Source organism: Chiloscyllium plagiosum, unplaced genomic scaffold, assembly GCF_037043375.1.
Source record: "Chiloscyllium plagiosum isolate Xiang-an unplaced genomic scaffold, Cpla_swu_hap1 HiC_scaffold_22, whole genome shotgun sequence".
Classification (NCBI taxonomy): domain Eukaryota; kingdom Metazoa; phylum Chordata; class Chondrichthyes; order Orectolobiformes; family Hemiscylliidae; genus Chiloscyllium; species Chiloscyllium plagiosum.
This window is the reverse complement of record NW_028270160.1, coordinates 15,461,445-15,481,066: the sequence shown is the minus strand read 5'-3', so window position 1 is coordinate 15,481,066 and position 19,622 is coordinate 15,461,445. Positions and strand designations below refer to the sequence as shown.

At 42.1% G+C, this 19,622-nt stretch overlaps 1 protein-coding gene across 4 annotated transcripts in view; it reads left to right on the top strand.

The window, feature by feature from the left end:
• Nucleotides 1-19,622, top strand: part of ldb1a (LIM domain binding 1a) — a 96,717-nt gene that overhangs the window by 24,246 nt on the left and 52,849 nt on the right. The window contains exon 1 of one of the 4 annotated variants that reach the window (XM_043712934.2): nucleotides 11,913-12,053. The exons of 2 other annotated variants lie outside the window; for them this stretch is intronic. In XM_043712934.2, the coding sequence (XP_043568869.1) occupies nucleotides 12,029-12,053 (25 nt within the window). In that variant the 5' untranslated portion in view covers nucleotides 11,913-12,028. Of the gene's footprint in view, nucleotides 1-11,912; nucleotides 12,054-17,299; nucleotides 17,445-19,622 lie in introns of those variants that run through there. One more of the 4 variants, XM_087998789.1, reaches the window with a different exon arrangement.

Sequence of the window (19,622 nt, the reverse complement as noted above, 5' to 3'; positions counted from 1 at the left end):
AGACTACAGTGGCTACAGACTCCAGAGGGATACCTTTCATTGCAATGTGTGGTTGGGAGGTGCAAGAAGGTTAACCAACTTTGGAAAGAATTTAGAAGCAAACATGGGCTTCTGATTGCTGAAGTTGGCTGTTTGAAAAACTCACCTCCAGTGTTTTGGAAGTTGAGTAATAAAACCATTGTGCCCTCTAGCACTCACCCTAGCAGTCTCTCAATCCCCATATTTGAGTGCCACACTTAGCATGGAGGATCTGGGGTTAGAGCTCAGTAATCCATTCAAGTGTTGAAGCAGCTGAGCCCCAGGGATAACAATGTTTGATTAACAGCTGTGGCTGTCTGATCTATTCTGTGAATTGCACCTGTTTTTTACTCGCATGATGTGGTTGTTCATGTACTTGTAATTTCTTCTGTTGATATTTTAAAAGTCTGAATGACTGACACTTTCATTGACTGGTAGTGAAAAGAGATTTAAGAAATTAGCAAGTTATGAAAGAATGACTTTTTTTTTGAAAGAAAGTTGTTTTTGTTATGGTAAGATTAATTGGTTATATGCAGTGGGTGAATGGGCATAAAAGTGAAATTACTTAACGTGAAGGATATGACAGGGCCATAGGGGTCACTAGGGGGCAGAGCTTGGCATGAGGGTTATGAGCAAAATCTTTTGAATGTAGCTTTCAAAAGGTTCCCTCAACCAGACTGTGATTCGTGACAATTCTGAAGTGCTGTGAATTAAGTCATTTGAAAGCTGGCCTGACTCCCAAGAAAATTATCAAGGACTCTGACTGGCCTATCTACTCAATAGTGCAGACCATATTTGGATGCAGGAAGTGGGTCTTGAACCAGATTATACCATTAATTGGCATGGACAAAGATCAGAAATCCTAAGATTGGGGGGTTAGGAATCCAGGAAGTAGCTCCTGGCCACCATTTTTAAAATCCTTCTTGACTAATGGAAAATGTACTCACCATAGAATACATGGGGTAAAGAGATATTGGGGGGAAGCTGGGGTTGAGGGATTTGGAGGGATTATATGGGGCAGTCAATGTGAGATTTAGGGAGTTGGGGGTTGTGATTGGCATATATAGTTGGTAGATAAATGCTTGTGATCAAGATGAAACATTGTTAGGCCTAATGCCAATTTCCTTGCAAACATTTGCTGAGCTGAAAAATGTCAAACTAGTTCTTAGGAACTAGTTATACATGAATGTCAGAAAGCTGAGTGCTGCTCTGAACTTAATTTGCACTGATAGGATCTTTAACTCTGAGGTTCTAGGGAAGAGATTAATAATCCAGCTGCAGCTGGTTTGGTAATTAGGCATCAGTTGCCATGGAAAGGAATAAGATGGTGTTTATTGAAGTGAACTCTTGACTTCCTCTGAATTTAGCTTTAATTTGCTCTCTTTCCCTCCCCTTCATTTATTTATTTGCTTTTCTGTATTCAGCCCCTGTTCTTTTTATAATCTGTTTGGGAATATGGGGAAGATGTTCAAACTATGTGGAAGTTCAGGTTGCTTTTTCTTAAGATATCCATGCTTCAACAATTCTGACCTCTTGTATATCCCTCACTTTGACCATGTCTTCCTTCAGCTGATTAGGTTCTAAACTCTGGAATTTCTTTTGATAAATCTCTCTCCGCCTTTCCATCTAAGTCACTCCTTAACAACAATAACCTTGATCACCTACCCAAGTATCTCCTTATGTAGCACAGTATCAAATTTCACACGGTGATCACTCCTATGGAGTGCCTTGGGAAGTTTTTCATGCCTTATACTCCATCCAGAATCTTCAAATGGGAAGGAAACACATCATTTAGAAGTCTCCCACCTGGTTCTGCACTTGCCCTTGACTTGACCTTCTCTCCAATTTGTATTCTCCTTCACTGCGCAGAAGAGTTTCCAATGGGTAGCACCTTTGTTTGGATCAGAAAGTCCAATATTTAAGCCTTACTCCAGGAATCTGAAGCCACAGATTCTCGGCTTGTTTTTTGTTGTTAGGATATGGATATCATTATGAGGCCAGTATTTATTTCTCATCCCTAATTGCTCTTGAGCAAATCAGTGACTCATTCAGTACAGTACTGAAGGAGTGCTGCACTGTCAGAGGCACTGTATTTCACATGAGACATTTAACTGAAGTAATATCTGCACTCTTCCTCATCTTTTTTTGAGTTTTGTGCAAAGACCAGTCTGACTCAGAACCACGGTTTCCATACATAGGGCACAATCTATCCTCTTAAATGAATGTAAGGATTTTGTGGATGCAGCTAGTAGTGTGGATAAGAGGGAAACAGTGAATGTGGTTTACTTAGATTTCCAGAAGGCTTTTAATAAGGTCCAATATAAAAGACAAACATGCAAAATTAAAATGTATAGGGTTGGAGGTCGTGTTCTGAAATGGATTGAGAACTGGATGTCAGGTGACAAAGTGTAGGAATAAATGGGTCTTTTTTCCGAGTGGCAGGCAGTGACTCATGGGATACCACAAGGATTAGTCCTTGGACCCCATCTGTTCACAATATATATTAAAGATTTAGATAAGGAAACAATGTGCCATAAATCCAAGATTGCAGATAATAAAGAGCTGGGTGGGAGGGTGAATTGTGAGGAGCATGTAGTGAAGCTTCACTGTGATTTAGACAAGTTTCAGTGGGCATATACATGGCAGATGAAATATGGTTTGAATAAATGTGAGGTTATCCATTTTGGGAACAAAAACAAACAGGCAAATTATTATCTGAATGGCGAGGGGATTAGGAATGGGGGATTTGCAATAAGACCTGGATATCCTCATTTACTGGCTGCTGAAAGTAAGCATGCAGATGCAGCAGGTGGTGAAGAAAGCAAATTATTGTTGGCCTTCATAGCAAGAGGATTTGAGTACAAGAGCCAGGATGTCTTGCTGCAACTGTGTCGGGCATTGGTAAGACCACACCTGTAGAATTGTATGTGGTTTTGATCATCTTATTTGAGGAAATTTAGAGGTTACTAAAGAAAGGTTACCAGACTGGTTCCTGGATAGTAGACTGAAGTGTGGGAAGAAGCTAGAGTAGTAGAGGAGGGAAGTCCCTTTTCCTGTTGACTGTTGAAAGAGGACACAACACCAAACCTTTCCAGACTGGATACAAATTTCACCAAGGTCAGTGCTGAGTCCCAACCGAAAAGGGACATGCAGCAATGCTGAAAGGAGGTGAATGCTCTTCTGCACTTTACAAAGGGAAATGCCACTATCTTCTCTCTGCTACCTCACTCTTGAGGGCTAGTGCTCACTCTAACTCTGCCTCTGCACCCACATTTCATTACGACCCTTTATATTCTAGTCAAGGGCTTTCACTCATTTTATCCTCCCAAAGTACCAACCCTTCCTGTCCTTTGTGCTTTGTATGCACTCACTTGGGACACTTCTTCAACTTTCTTGCTCCTGCATGACCACTAACTATGCTTGCATCTATTTTCACCATATTCAGTCCTTCTCTTTGTCTCATTGCAGGGAAATCTGATACACCCATAGTCTGATTTCTCAAGAGCAACCTAACTGGCACCCCGTGATCTCCATACTGCTTGCTCTTGATTTGCAGGACTGAGCATGGCCATCTCTCTGGACCGCAATAGTACGAGCCACTTGACTGACTGTAATAGTACCCCCAACGGAGTATAGTCTCCCTTTGACTTTCACACATCAACATTTTGCTTGAAGCACATATGCAGTGTGTTTCCTGTGTCAGCTGCTGGCACATGCTATAGTTGTAACATTGATGTAGCACAGTGCAGTAAAGTGACATACTCATCACCTATATGGCTGATCAATTGACTGTTTGGTGATCCCTTTGGTCAAAGGTGCCTGCCCCTTGCTTAAAAAAAGCAAGATGAACCGCAGAGCCTAACAGCACGTAAATTGACTAAGACTGTATCTGCTGAGAGGCAGTGTTATCCAGACAGAGGCTGCCAGTTTTCAAGTAAGCTGTATATTCAATAAGCACTAAGAAAGCAAGCTAAACGTCATAGGATCCATATGTACATATCAACACAGAAGTATCCTATGAAGAAGCTTCAAATACATGTCTGTCACAGCATGCAAAGTAACCTGGCAGAAGCATGCAAATGGTACATGACCCTGAGTTCCACAATAAAGTATTGAAGGCCTGCGAGGTGGCTAAATTTGTATGAGAGCAGGCATGGTGATGTAGTGAGGTTGGTGCGTTGCCAAGACTGAGTTGTGTGGATGAAGGGTCTAGGACGACGATGACCATGAAACATGCAGAGATATTGTACACAGAAAAACCCCTATTGCATGATGGCTAGAACAGACATTCACCCATCAGGTACCTGCTCTGTTTCACCCCTCCGATTTATGCGCCATTCATTTTCCTCACTGGAGGAGAATAGAATTGGATGTGAAATATGAATAGAGCGAGTTGGGGTTTTAATGAGATCCAAATTCATGGAAATAAGCTACCCACCACTTTGAATGTGAGATACTGAATTTGCCATTTAAGGGAAATTTGCATGATTTTTTTTCTCAACAATGAGATCTAATTTTTACATTGTACCCCTATTTTGCCATCTTACTTGCCATCACCCTTGCCAAATTGAAGGGGAAAGTTATGTCAGTTACGCATTAGCCTTGGGCTTCTGACTGGGAGCATGTCTGACCGGGCAAGACTTCTAAATGGAGTAAGCAAACATATTTGTGTGTTTTGAATCTTTTCCTGGATAGTCCTAGAGCTTGTGCGTGATTTTTTTCTGAGAAGATAATAAAAAGTATTGCTCAGAGAGGGGCACAGATCAAAAACAAGAGCCAGCCTTTTCAGGAGTGGAATTAGGAAACAATTTTATTTTTAATCATGGGATATGGGAATTGCTGGCTAGGCCAGCATTGATTACCGTCCCTAATTATCCTTGAAAACGTGCCTTTTTGAACTACTGCAGTTCATTTGGTGTCGGTATACACCCACAGTCCTTTTAGGGAGGGCATTTCAGAATTCTAAGCAAGCAACAATGAGAAATTAAGTTATAATTCTAAAGCAGGATGATGAGTAACATGATGGAAAACTTGCAGGTAATGGTGTTTTCATGTATCTGCTGTCTTTGTCCTTCTGAATGATAGAAATCACAGGTTTGGAACGTGCTGTCTGTGGAGCCTTGGTGATTTGTTGCAGTGCATCTTGTAGGATAGATGGGGTGCCAGTCAAGCTACTTTGACCTGGATGGTGTCAAGTTTCTGGAGTGTTATTGCAGCTGGATTCAACCAGGCAATTGGGGAACATTCTATTATACATCCTGCGTTTTGAAGGTGGTGAATAAGCATTCAAGGAGTTATTTTGCAGTGAATTACTCTTTACAGAATTCCCAGCCTCTGACCTGCTCTTCTAGCCAATGTATTTATATCACAGAATTGTTACAACATAAAGAAAGACCATTTCACCCATTGTGTCTGCAGCAGCTCTTTAACTGAGCACCATTGCCTCATGTCAAACTCCTGTTTTATCCCCATATCCTTGCACAATCTTACTATCTAAATAATTATCCAATGCCCTCTTGAATGCTTCAGTGAACCTTTCTTTACCAAATTTTCAGGCACTGCATTCCAAACACTATCAATATTACAGAAGGAAGTGCTGGATGTCTCGAAATGCATAAAGGTGGATAAATCCCCAGGATCTGATCAGGTGTACCCTAGAACTTTGTGGGAAGCGAGAAAAGTGATTGCTGGGCCTCTTGCTGAGATATTTGTAGCATCGATAGTCACAGGTGAAGTGCCGGAAGACTGGAGGTTGGCTAATGTGGTGCCACTCTTTTAAGAAGAGCAATAAGGACAAGCAAGGGAACGATAGACGAGTGAGCCTGACCTCGGTGGTGGGCAAGTTGTTGGAGGGAATGCTGAGGGACAGGATGTACATGTATTTGGAAAGGCAAGGACTGATTAGGGATAGTCAACATGGCTTTGTGCTTGGGAAATCATGTCTCACAATCTTGATTGAGTTTTTTGAAGAAGTAACAAAGGGGATTGATGAGGGCAGAGCAGCAGATGTGATCTATATGACTTCAGTAAGGCGTTCGACAAGGTTCTCTATGGGAGACTGGTTAGCAAGGTTAGATCTCATGGAATACAGGGAGAACTCGCCATTTGGATACAGAACTGGCTCAAAGGTAGAAGACAGAGGGTGGTGGTGAGGGTTGTTTTTCAGAATGGAGACCTGTGACCAGTGGATGACCACAAGGATCGGTGCTGGGTCCTCTACTTTTTGTCATTTATATAAATGATTTAGATGTGAGCATAAGAAGTACAGTTAGTAAGTTTGCAGATCACACCAAAATTAGAGGTGTAGTGGACAGCGAAGAAGGTTACCTCAGATTACAACAGGATCATGATCAGATGGGAAAATGGGCCGAGAAGTGGCAGATGGAGTTTAATTCAGATAAATGCGAGGTACTGCATTTTGGGAAAGCAAATCTTAACAGGTCTTATACACATAATGGTAAGGCCCTAGAGAATGTTGTTGAATAAAGAGACCTTGGAGTGCAAGTTCATAGCTCATTGAAAGTGGAGTCACCGGTAGATAGGATAGTGAAGAAGGCATTTGGTATGCTTTCCTTTATTGGTCAGAATATTGAGTACAGGAGTTGGGAAGTCATGTTGCAGCTGTATAGGACATTGGTTAGGCCACTGTTGGAATATTGCGTGCAATTTTGGTCTCCTTCCTATTGGAAGGATGTTGTGAAACTTGAAAGGGTTCAGAAAACATTTACAAGGATGTTGCCAGGGTTGGAGGATTTGAACTATGGGGAGAGGCTGAACAGGCTGGGGCTGTTTTCCCTGGAGCGTCGGAGGCTGAGGGATGACCTTATAGAGGTTTACAAATTCATGAGGGGCATGGATAGGATAAATAGACAAAGTGTTTTCCCTGGGTTGGGGGAGTCCAGAACTAGAGGACATAAGTTTAGGGTGAGAGGGGAAAGATATAAAAGAGACCTGAGGGGCAACATTTTCACGCAGAGGGTGGTACGTGTATGGAATGAGCTGCCAGAGGAAGTGGTGGAGGCTGGTACAATTGCAACATTTAAGAGGTATTTGGATGGATATATGAATAAGAAGGGTTTGGAGGGATATGGGCCGGGTGCTGGCAGGTGGGACTAATTGGGTTGGGATATCTGGTCGGAATGAACGGGTGGACCGAAGGGTCTGTTTCCATGCTGTACATCTCTATGACTCACTGTTTGAAAATTATTTTTTCCTCACATCACTCTTGCTTCTAGAGTCATAGTCATACAGCATAGAAACAGGTGTTTTGGCCTACCATAACCAACAAACAACCCATTTACCTGTACTTGCTCCATGGTGTGCTGTGCCCTGGTATTTAAAATGCTCATCCAGATGCTTCTTAAATGTTGGAAGTGTACCTATCTTCACCATTCTATCAGAACGCACATCCCATATTTCTACCAATTATAAAAAAAACATTCGTTAGGTCTCCTCTAAAATACTTACACCTCAACTTAAATTTAAGCTGTCTGGTATGAGACACTTCTGCCATAGGAAAAAGATTCTCATGGTTTCTAAATTTTATATAGCTATATCAGATCCTGCCACCCAGACTCTGTTCCAACTTATCCAGTTTCTCCTCATAACTGAGTCTTCTCATCCCAGGCAATCTGGGGTGTGAATCTGCTCTCCATCCTCTCCAGTGCAATCACATCCCTCCAATAGTGTGGTGACCAGAGCTGCACACAGAATTCCTTCTGTGGTTTAATCAATGTTTTATGAAGTTGTATCAAGACTTCCTTCTTCCCATATTCTGTGCCCCAGCTAATGAAGGCAGGCATCTCATTTGCATTCTTCACCACCCTGTCTATCTGTGCTGACAACTTAAGGGATCTGTGGACTTTCATACCAAGGTCCCTTTGTTCCTTAATACTCCCTAGGGTCCTACCATTCATTTGTATAACTCTCTTTTCCTTAATAGCCCTCCCAAAATATATCACCTCTCACTTATCAGAATTAAATTCCATCTGCCATTGCTCTGCTCATGAGTCCATGAGTGGGTTTTGAAAATTGGGCCAAGAAACTAATATTTGTCTGGAAAAATACATGGATACAGGAATATGGGGAGAAGGTTGGTAGATAAGATTGTGGGATATTTGAGTGGGAAGCTGAATGAGGTTGAAGGATGTGGAAGAAAAAGTTGGATAGATAAGTTGAAGGCCTGCCGTTTCTCATGAAAGGGAAGTGGAGCAAAAAAGGATAAATGGATTTCGGGTCCAGACCATTTATGATCTAGCTGAATGACAGTACAAACTCAATGGATTGAATGACCACCTGTTCCTATGTCATCCTTAAATAACTTTGTCATTGCATTTATCTGAGTAAATGTTACAGACGTTAGATTGGCCTTCTTGAGAGTGAATCCACAGACAGTGACTGGCCTGGTTGGAATCCCCAGCAATGCACTCAGATCCTGTGTGGACAAGCTGGTGGGAGTATTCACAGACATCTTTAACCTCTCCTTACTATGATCTGAAGTGCCCACCTTTTTCAAGAAGACCACCATCATCCCAGTGCCAAAGAAAAATCATGTGGCGTGTCTCAATGACTACCATCCAGTGGTTCTGACCTCCATAATAATGAAGAATTTCAAGAGGTTAGTCATTGCATCATGTTCACTCCAGCCCACCAAATGGCTTTGATTCTTTGCAATTTGCCTACTGGTGCAACAGGTCCACAGCAGACACCATTTCCCCGCCCCACACTCATCCCTGGAACATTTGGAGAACAAAGATACCTATGTCAGGCTCCTACTATTGACTACAGCTCTGCCTTAAACACCATAGTTCCAAACATGCTCATCTCCAAACTCCAATGCCGAGGCCTTGACTCCCTCCTCTGTGTAACTAAATCCTTGACTTCCTGATCCAGAGACTGCAATCAGTAAGGATAGGTGACTAAACACCTCTATGATAATCTTCAACACTGGTGCCATGCAAGGCTGCGTACTCAGCCCCCTACTATAATGTTTTGTACACTTGCGACTGTACGTCCAAATCCTGCCCCAACTCCCTTTACAAGTTTCCTGAAGACACCACCGTTATAGGTCGGATCTCAAACAACAACGAGATAGAATATGTATTATAGAAATACATGAATTGTCAAAAAAGAGATTGAATGCTTAGGGCATAGTGTAAAGACAACAATCTATCCGTCAACATTGGCAAAATGAAGAGCTTGTCGGTGACAATGGTGATGAGGTGGAGATGGTTGAGACTGGCAAGTTCCTCGCACTGATGATCACCAACAATCTGTCCAGGTAAAAACAATGTTGATTTTAACCCCAACAATCTGTCCAGGAACACCCACGTCGAGACGACTGTCAAGAAAGCACAACAACGCCTCTACTTCAGGAGGCTAAGGAAATTTGGCATGGCCACAAAGACTCTTACAAATCTTTATAGATACATTGTAGAAAGCATCCTGTCTGGATGCATCACAGTGTGGTGGCAACTGCTGTTTCTAAGACCAGAAGAAACTACAGCCCAATCCGTTATGCAAACCAACATTCCATCCATTGACTCCATCTATACTTTCTGCTGCCTCAAGAAACCAGCATCAAAGACCTGTCCCACCCCAGTTATACTCTCTTCCATCCTCCCATTGGACAGAAGGTATAAAAGTTTAAAAACACGTTCAAACAGATTCAAGAGCACCTTCTTACCCTCTGTTATCTGACTTTGAATGGATCTCTCATATGTATTAAAGTTGATCTCTCCCTCTGCACCTTCTCTGTGGCTGTAGTACTGTATTCTGCACTCTATTCTGCTATCCTGATGCACTTTGTATGGTACGATCTGACTGTATATTATGAAAAACAATACTTTTCACTGTGGCTCAGTACATGTGACAAGAATAAATCAAACTCAAAATGTATTGAGACACAGGGAAATACAACATTGAAAAATCATATCTCAATCCTCATTCATAAAGTCAGGAAGTATGAGATACAGGGAGATTTGGTTATCTGGATTCAGAATTGGCTGGCTGACAGACGGCAGAGAGTGGTTGTAAATGGAAAGTATTCTGCCTGGAGGTCAGTGTTGAGTGGGTCCTGCAGGGCTCTGTTCTTGGGCCTCTGCTCTTTGTAGTTTTTATAAATGATTTGGATGAGGAGGTTGAGGGGTGGGTTAGTAAATTTGCAGATGACACAAAGGTTGGAGGTACCGTCGATAGTATCAAGGGCTACTGCAGGCTGCAGTGCAACATAGACAGGATGCAGAGCTGGGCTGAGAAATGGCAGATGGAGTTCAACCTGGATAAATGCAAAGTGATGCATTTTGGAAGGTTGAACTCAAATGCTGAATATGGGATTAAAGACAGGATTCTTGGCAGTGTGGAGGAACAGAGGGATCTGGGTGTGCAAGTACATAGATCCCTCAAAGTTGCCACCCATGTGGATAGGGTTGTTAAGAAATCATATGGTGTTTTGGCTTTCATTAACAGGAGGATCGAGTTTTAAGAGCCGCGAGGTTTTGCTGCAGCTCTACAAGTCCCTGGTGAGACCACACTTGGAATATTGTGTCCAGTTCTGGTCGCCCTACTATAGAAAAGATACAGAGGCTTTGGAGAGGGTGCAAAGAAGGTTTACCAAGATGCTGCCTGGACTGGAGGGCTTGCCGTATGAAAAAAGATTGAATAAGCTTGGACTTTTCGCTCTGGAGAGAAGGAGGAAAAGAAGAGACCTGATTGAGATGTTCAAGATAATGAGTGGAATAGACAGAGTCAGTAGCCAGAGACTATTAGGTAAAAACAAGGACTGCAGATGCTGGAAACCAGAATCTAGATTAGAGTGGTGCTGGAAAAGCACAGCAGGTCAGGCACATCCGAGGAGCAAGAAAATCTCTCCACTCTGCAGGCACCCCACCTCTATTTCTGATGAAGGGCTTTTGCCAGAAACTTTGATTTTCCTGCTCCTCCGATGCTGCCTGACCTGCTGTGTTTTTCCAGCACCATTCTAATTTAGCCAGAGACTATTCCCCAGGGCAGGATTTACTGGTACGAGGAGTCATAGTTTGAAGATATTAGGAGGAAGGTATAAAGGAGACGTCAGAGTTAGGCTCTTTACCTAGAGAGTTATGAATGCATGGAATGCGTTGCCAGCTGTGGTGTTGGAAGCAGAGTTATTAGGGACATTTAAGTGACTGCTGGAAATGCATTTGGATAGCAGTGAGTTGAGGGGTGCGTAGGTTAAGTTATTATATTTTACATTAGGATGAAATCTCAGCACAACATCGTCGGCCAAAGGGCCTGTTCTGTGCTGTACTTTTCTATGTTCAATTTATATTTTTAAAAATTCCATTCTTGAGATCTGTGCATTGCTGGCTGATATTTATTGCCCATCCATTTTTCCCTGAAACGTTGACAGTGAGCCTCTTTCAAAGAGAAGTTAAGAGTCAATCACATTGCTGTGGGATTAGAGTGATGAGAAATACAGAATGAACAAGGACATCCTGAATGTTTGTTTACTCAGAAGCAAAACTGAAAACAGTAACTCTTGCATGTAATCTGCACATACTCAAATGTTAACCGCTTTATTTATTTATATATATATTTTTAGGTTGTCCTACCACGCTTGCACTACTTATGCCATTGTGTAATTGAGATACAGCAATATGATTGAACTGTTATCAGTACGGACCAGGCTTCTGCCTGCGGTTTTCCAGCTCAATGTCTGTGAGAAGTTGGAGCCCGGAGGCCCCATTGTGGTCTTGCTTACTCACCCTACCTCTGTGGTGCAAATACTAATCTGATAGTACCCAATTGGGTAGTCAGTCCTATACACAGAAACACTCAACTACCCCTGCTCCCCACCCCTGTTCCCACCCCTTCATCACCCTATCTGTAGTCTGAAACAGTCAACAGTTGGAACGGTGGAAGCCATTACAGTTGTATGTCCAATAGTAGATAAAGACAAATCGACACTGAGCAAATTAAATTTTGAAAAAGTGTTGAAAGGAATACTTGTTGCAGGAGCTGTTTTGGAGTCATGGAGGAGGAGTACAATGCTGGAGGTATGTAACCTGAATGAAAGAAAGAATTACATTTATATAGCACTCTTCACAAATATTGGATGTCTCAAAGTGCTTTACAGCCAAAGAAATATTTTGTGAAGTGTAGTATGTGTTGTAATGTGGGATCTACACTCTGCAAACCCCCACAGAGCACAGTGTGACAATCTGTTTTCAGTAATGTTTGTTGAGGGAAGGCACTGGGGAGAACTCCCTCTGCTCTGCTTCAGAATGGGATCTTTTATATGTCCCTGAGCGGGCAGATGAGACCTCAGTCAAAAGACTGTGCCTCCGACAATGTAGTTGTGGTTAATTGAATGCTAGAAACAGGATTCTCCTTCACTCTCCATCTGTCCAAGGGGGGCACTGGCAACAATGCTATCTAATATCGCCCCTCTCCCACTTAGAGTAATTAACCCTCGTCCAAATAGGACAAGAAGCAAACAATAACAAATTACTGGAGAAACACAGCAGATCTGGCAGGATCTGTGGAGAGAAAAACAGAGTTAGCATTTTGGGTTTAACTGGAAGCAACAAGGAAAAGATGGTATTTAAGCTGATTAACATGGGGGTAGGGGGAAGGCAAGGAGTGAATGGATAGGTGGAGAGGGAGCCGAGAGAGACAGTGAGGGAAAGAGACAAAGAAATGGATAGGCAGACAAAGGGATTGTTTATAGACCTGGGAAGAAGTGATGCTAGATCAATGATAATGGGGACTATGAGTCCCCATATAGAGCACAGAAACAGGCCCTACGTTCCAACTCGTCCATGCCAACCAGATATCTTAAATTAATCTAGTCCCATTTGCCAGCACTTGGCCATACCCCTCTAAATCCTTCCTATTCATATGTCTTTTAAATGTTGTAATTGTACCAACTTCCACCACTTCCTCTGGCAGTTGATTCCATACATGCACCACTCTGTGTGAAAACATTGCCTCTTATGTCACTGTTATATCTTTCCCCTCTCACCCTAAACCTATGCCCTCTAGTTCTGGACTCCCCACCCCAGGGAAAAGACCTTGTCTATTTACTATATCCATGCTGCTCGTTTATAAACCTCATTCAAGTCACCCCTCAGCTTCCGATGCTCCAGGGAAAATGGGCCTAGCCTATTCAGCCTCTCCCTATAGCTCAAATCTTCCAACGCTGGCAACTTCCTTGTAAATCGTTTCTGAACTCTTTCAAGTTTCACAACATCTTTCCAATAGATGGAGACTGGAATTGCACACAATATTTCAAAAATGTCCTAACCAATGTCGCAACATGATCTCCCAACTCTTATACTCAATGCTCTAACCAATGAAGGAAAGCATACCAAAGGCATTCTTCACTATGACTGTGACTCCACTTTCAAGGAGCTATGAACCTGCACGCCAAGGTCTTTGTTCAGCAGCACTCCCCAGGACCTTACCATTAAGTGGATAAGTCCTGCTCTGACTTGTCTTTCCAAAATGCAGCACCTTACATTATTGACTGTACTGAAATCAAACCACTTCATTCTAGGACTTGGGGTTGTGCAAGTAGGTAATAGCTAAGGAACAGGGTGTTCATGCTCTGAAATTGTTAGACTCAATTTTGAGTGCTGAAGACTCACTTCTTCCATTTCTTCACCCCACATCATGCCATCATCATAAGTAGCACCTTTCCCTCGCTGCTTTTAGTACTGAAGAAAGGTCCAAGGTCGACTCTGTTTTCTCTTGTCAGATACTGCTAGACTTGTAAAGCTTCTTCTGCAATTTCAATTTTTGTTTGTTTCAGATCTCCAGCACCTGCAGTTCTTTGTTTTATTTTATGGAAAATAAGTTTCTCTCTCATAGAGACACAGTTTTACAGCACAGAAAGAGGCCCTTTAGTGCATTGTGTCTGTGCCTGTCATCAAATATATATCTGTTCTAGTTCCATTTTCCAGCATTTGTTCTGTAGCCTTCTACGTGATGGCCTTCAAGTGATCATCTTAACTACTTCGTAAGTAGTATAATAGTTCCTGCCTCTACCACCCTTTCAGGTGGTATGTTCCAGATACCTACCACCCTTTTGGGTGAAAACATTCTTCCTTAAATTCCCTCTAAGTTTCCTGCTGTTTACCTTAAATCTGTGCCCATTGGTTATCGATCCCTCCACTAAGAGCAAAGGTTTCTTTCTGTCCATCCTATACTTGCTGCTGATAGAGTCAACATCACTTTAGAGTGATACAGTTGTATATCTTTAGCTTGAGGTGGCATTCTCTGCAAATATGGGATAAATTGAGGAGATAGCACTCCATGAACTATAATAACAGGTACAGTGATTTACCCTGAGCCATTGGCATCATTCTGGATCAAACATTGGCCAACTGAGCAAACTGATCCCTACCTCCTGGCCCAACCACCACCGCCACAAGCTTAGGGCTTGATCATCTAATGCGGTACAATTGGACATAAGGGGAAAAAAAACAAAGAACTGCAGGTGCTGATAATCAGAAACAATAACAAATCATTGGAAAAACTCATCAGATCTGGCAAATTCTGTGGAGAGAAAGCAAAGTTAATATTTGTGCCCAGTGACCCTTCTTTTCTGATCAGTTGGTCTCTGAGAGCTGATATCAATGGCTAAATATCCCATGTTGTAAAATGTACTTCCTGGCAAATGATGTCGCCCATTCTGTGGAGAAGATCCACTTGTAGCAGTGATTATACTAAGTTAGGGAGCACTGCGCTGCTAAAATATAGCATTATAATACACTAGAATGTAACATGCAGTGTGGTAATCCACTGCTAAAGAACTGCTCTGTCACTTGACATCTCTATCATATTGTCTGTATCTGTCTTGCTTGGATTGTCTGCTGCTGAAACTTACATCCATGCCTTTACCTCTAGACTTGTATTATTCCAATGGTCTTGTGCCAGCTTTCCAATTTGCACCCTCCATAAACATAAGCTCATCCAAAATTCTGCTGCTTGTATCCTATGCTCCGTGTTTAATCCAAAACATTGTGTTTCAAGAAGGAGGTAGATATAGTTCTTCTGGCCAGAGGAATCAGGGAATATTGGGGGAGGACAGGATTAGGGTATTGAGGTCAATGATCATCCATGGTCCTATTGATTGATTGGTGGAGCAAGCTTGGGGGTCAACCTACATTAATTCCAATCGAGCAATATCTCAAAATTAAAATTCTTATTTTTGTCAAATCCCACTCCATTCCTATCTCTGTAATCTCCTACAACTCTCAGATCTCCTTGCACCTTTATCTTTGGTTTCCTATATTTCCAATTGAGAACCATTCCAGCATTTGTGCCTGTACCTTTAAATGCCAATAGCCTAAGGTCTGGAACGTTTTTTTCTAAATATCGCCACCTCTCTACCTTCCTTTTCTTCTTTTAATATATTCCATAAAATCTACTTCCTTGACTAAGTCTTTGTAAGTGATGCACACCTGTGAAGTGCCTTGGGACATTTTACTCTGTTGAAGGTGCTACATAAATGCATGTTGTTGCTTAGGTGAAGGTCAGGTTTCCTGTAGGTAATTTGAGGAATAATTGTTTCTTCATAGACTGACAGTTGCTTGTAAATTCCAAGGTCAGACAAAGTCACACAAAATGATGGCTTTCTTCTAAAGATTGTTTTTTTTTTATTATTTGTACTGTATGTCACATTTTGAAGGTAGTAATTTTATATGTATCTTTGTGATTATAATGTCCTAATATGATTGCAATTTACATGTTCATATTTGATTCTTTTCTTTTCTGAAAGTTTTACTGTGATCTTTGCAACAGAAGGGAGGGGAACATCCCCTTATTTTTAATTGAATTTGTCCTCAGCAACTAAGTTGATGTGGTCCTATAAGCCCAAACTACTAACTGGTCTCTCACTTAATCCAGTGGCTAATTTTCACCTGCAAATGCCATTAATGAATTTCAGAGGGCAATCAACCATAGGAGGCATCACAGCAGTACCTGATGGTCCACCCAGATGAGCTTTATAGTTGCACATCATTCAGCTAAAGTTGGAAAGCTGACGAGAGTGGAGCTTGCTGGATGAAGACTGGTTTGAACTGTTGGTGGTTATGATAAGACAAAGACTGGATAATGATTGGGGAAAGGGAGGGTTAGTTGATGACTGACAGTAGTGATCTGGAGAGAACGATTAATGGTGTCAGTGGAGGTTGATCAGGATGAGGGCTGGATGTTGGTGGGGATGAATATTGATGGTGGATTTAGTGAATAGATTTCTTGGAGTGGGCTCAGTGAATATTGATCAGTGAAGGGCGATGGATATGGTGGATTTGAAACAGGTCTGCTTCTGTCACTGTGTCTGTAGCCTCGGGCTGCACAATGGCAATGTCACTTGGATAGGAAAGAAAAATTGCTGGATTAAATTTAGAAAACGAGGCTGCTCAGATGTAATTTTCAGGGCAAGGATATGAGTGAAGGAAAACAGAACAATTTTAGATCTTGACAAAAGATGAATAATGGGTGACTGCCATTTTAATTTCATTATCTTTTTTTTCTCCATTTGTTTCTTTTTGCAAGAACCTTTTTAAAGACAAAAAGGCATATTTTCATTTCATTGTCTGATTCATTTTCACACGTGACAGTAACATTCAGAATTGTTTCAATTTATTTCTTATTACTCAGAGGCAGAAATGAAAGTAAGTTTGACCTGATATAGACAGCATTGAATATCAACTCTTATGATTTTTTAAATGTAATTTTGGTCAGCACAGAGAATATAAATTTGTCACTTTGATTCTCACCAGTAATAAGGAAGGCTGATAGCAGTATCCCTGTGAAGGCCTGAATGCAGTTTCTTTTATATTTAGGAGATATGATTTTAGCTCCTTTACTTAAACGTGCATTTTCTTTTGCATTTGCAGATGTATACATGTTAGTTCTTTCTTTGTCTTGGAAGCTCTGTGCAAGCAGACGGAGAGGCAGCTTGTCTCCCCTGGGGAGTCAGAGTGATTTGCTGCTGGAGGTTTGGGATGTGAGGGGTGGGGTGGGGTGGGGGTGAGTCATATCCAGGATCCCTGGCTGGTATTGTGTGCCTGGGAGCAGGGGGAGGTGCTGGGAATGGCCAGCTGTCTGCCACAAGCCTCTGTGATTCAGTGTAAACCAGGGCCACATACACACACACACACAGACACATAGTGAGAGGGGGGGAGAGAGAGAGAGAGAGAGACCGGGCCTTTCCACACGCCTATTGTTGTTTGCTGACAGCTGCCTGCCCCCCCACCCCCTCCACAGAACAAAAGACTTGGGAAGGCTCGCAGAGAGAGCAGACATTTCCTCCTCACTTCAGGGCTTTGACTTGAAGGAATAATAAATAAATAAGATTATATTGCTGAAGTGTTTTATTCTTTGGGGGAGGGATTTCTCGGTTTCCCAGCCCCCCTCTTGGATCAGCTTCTACCAAGGTAAAAAGAAAGCTTCTTTTTACTGTTTCTTGTTGCTCTGTGTGTGTGTGTGTGATTGCTCCTCACAATTCTTGGCACTTCTGTTTGTTTTAACTTGGTACTGCTGCTGAAAGACATAGAGTGGGAACGTAGGCCTGAGGCTGGAGTGAAAGATTCCTTGTTGTTTGGTGTGTGTGTGTGTGTGTGTGTAGGAGGTGGGGGGGGGGGGGGGGGGGGTGGAAGAGAAAGAGAGCTAAAGGGGGTTGGTTCACTGGTCTCAGGCCTGCTAGAGGCTCGGTGCTGCAGAGAGAAAATAAAATCTGAAATGCTGCTTGCTATTTGTAGCTAGTTTTATTTTGAAAGTTAAGTATATTGAAGCTGGTTTGGCAGCCTGGGAGGAAGCTGTAAAGTTGATGAAAAACGAGCTTTGAGGCCTGGTTAGAAAGGCACGCCTGTCAGTGATGAGACAACAAAACAAAAATGAGTAAAGGGGTTGGAGATGGTGCTGGTCCGTGTACTGCTTCCCATGTGATGTATTAAACAGGCAATGTTACAGGAGTTATTAAGCAGATAATCTTGGACACGATAATCGACAAGAATCTGTAGCTGGGTATCACAAGTGAGCTTTGCACTATTATATCCCTCTAGTCTCCAGTCGTGTCCACTCTCATTTTCGTGCTCCTTTCTAAAAGGTGTATTAACCCGTTAACTGCACAAGCAAAGACTGAGTTGTGTTGAGGAAATTTTGTTTTGCTGGCTTCTTAAACTGTACAGGGTGCAAGCCTGTTTTCTGTCTGTGGCAATGAAAGACTTGGGATTTTTGGAGTGCTGCATGAAAGCAAGATCATTTTTATTCATTTCCTACTTGCGAGCCACTTAGTACCAACTGTTTCATGTATTGGTGTTAGAGAAACAATAACATTAACTCATAGCGTTCTCAGAGAAAGATAATTCAATCTCTGGTTAAAGCAGTACTACTTTTTTCAATGATTATTGTATGAGGTTAGAAAAATACTTAATCATGTTGGTGAATCCTAGACCAAGTGGAATTTACAAATATTATATGGATTCACTGTCTGCATTGATTGCTTGCAGGTTCTGTATTATTTTGAGCAAAACAGAGTGTATCTGCAAATACAAATTCACCCCATAAACTTGTGTGGGAGAGAGAGAGAGAGAGAGACAGACAGACACAGAGTGAGTGAGTGCATGTGAGTGTGTGTTTTAGTATGTATACAAGTTTGGTAAAGTGTCTGAGTGTGATGGGGCACAAGCCTGTGAGAGGGTGCGTGCATGGGTATGAATGTGGGAAGTGTATGTGTGTACGTATGAGAGAGAATCTGTGTGTCTATGTGAGAGAGATGTATAGTGCAGTGTGGTCACCTGTAGTGTGACATGAACCCAAGGTCCCGGTTGAGGCCATCCTCATGGGTACCAAACTTGGCTCCCACATTATCTTGAAAATGTGACTTAAAAGAAGTTCTGGGATTTACATAATCAAGAACCGAAACCAGCAATCCATTCTAAAAGATGTAACTATCTAGATTTGTTCAATGTATTATTGTATCACTGTAATCTTTTGCTATAAATTCTGTCTCTTATGGTCTTGCTTCACAACTACCTGATGAAGAAGCAGTGCTTCGAAAGCTAGTGCTTCCAAATAAACCCTGTTGGACTATAACCTGGTGTTGTGTGATTTTTAACTTTTGCCTGTGTGGAGTTTGCACATTCTCCCCATGGTTGAGTCGGTTTCCTCTCACAATCCAAAGATCTGCAGGTTAGGTGAATTGGCCATGCTAAGTTGCCCATAGTGTTCAGGGATGTGTAGGTTAGGTGCATTACTTAGGGGTAAACGTGGAGTGGTAGGGAAATGTAGTAGACTGATTCGCAGGGTTAGATAACATGGAATACAGGGAGAACTAGCTATTTGGATACAGAACTGGCTCGAAGGTAGGAAACAGAGGGTGGTGGTGGAGGGTTGCTTTTCAGACTGAAGACCTGTGACCAGTGGAGTGCCACAAGGATCAGTGCTGAGTCCACTGCTTTTCATCATTTATATAAATGGTTTGGATGTGAACATAGGAGGTATGGTTACTAAATTTGCAGATAGCACTAAAATTGGAGGTGTAGTGGACAGCAAAGAAGATTACCTCAGAGTACAAAGAGATCTTGATCAGATGGGCCAATTGGCTGAGGAGT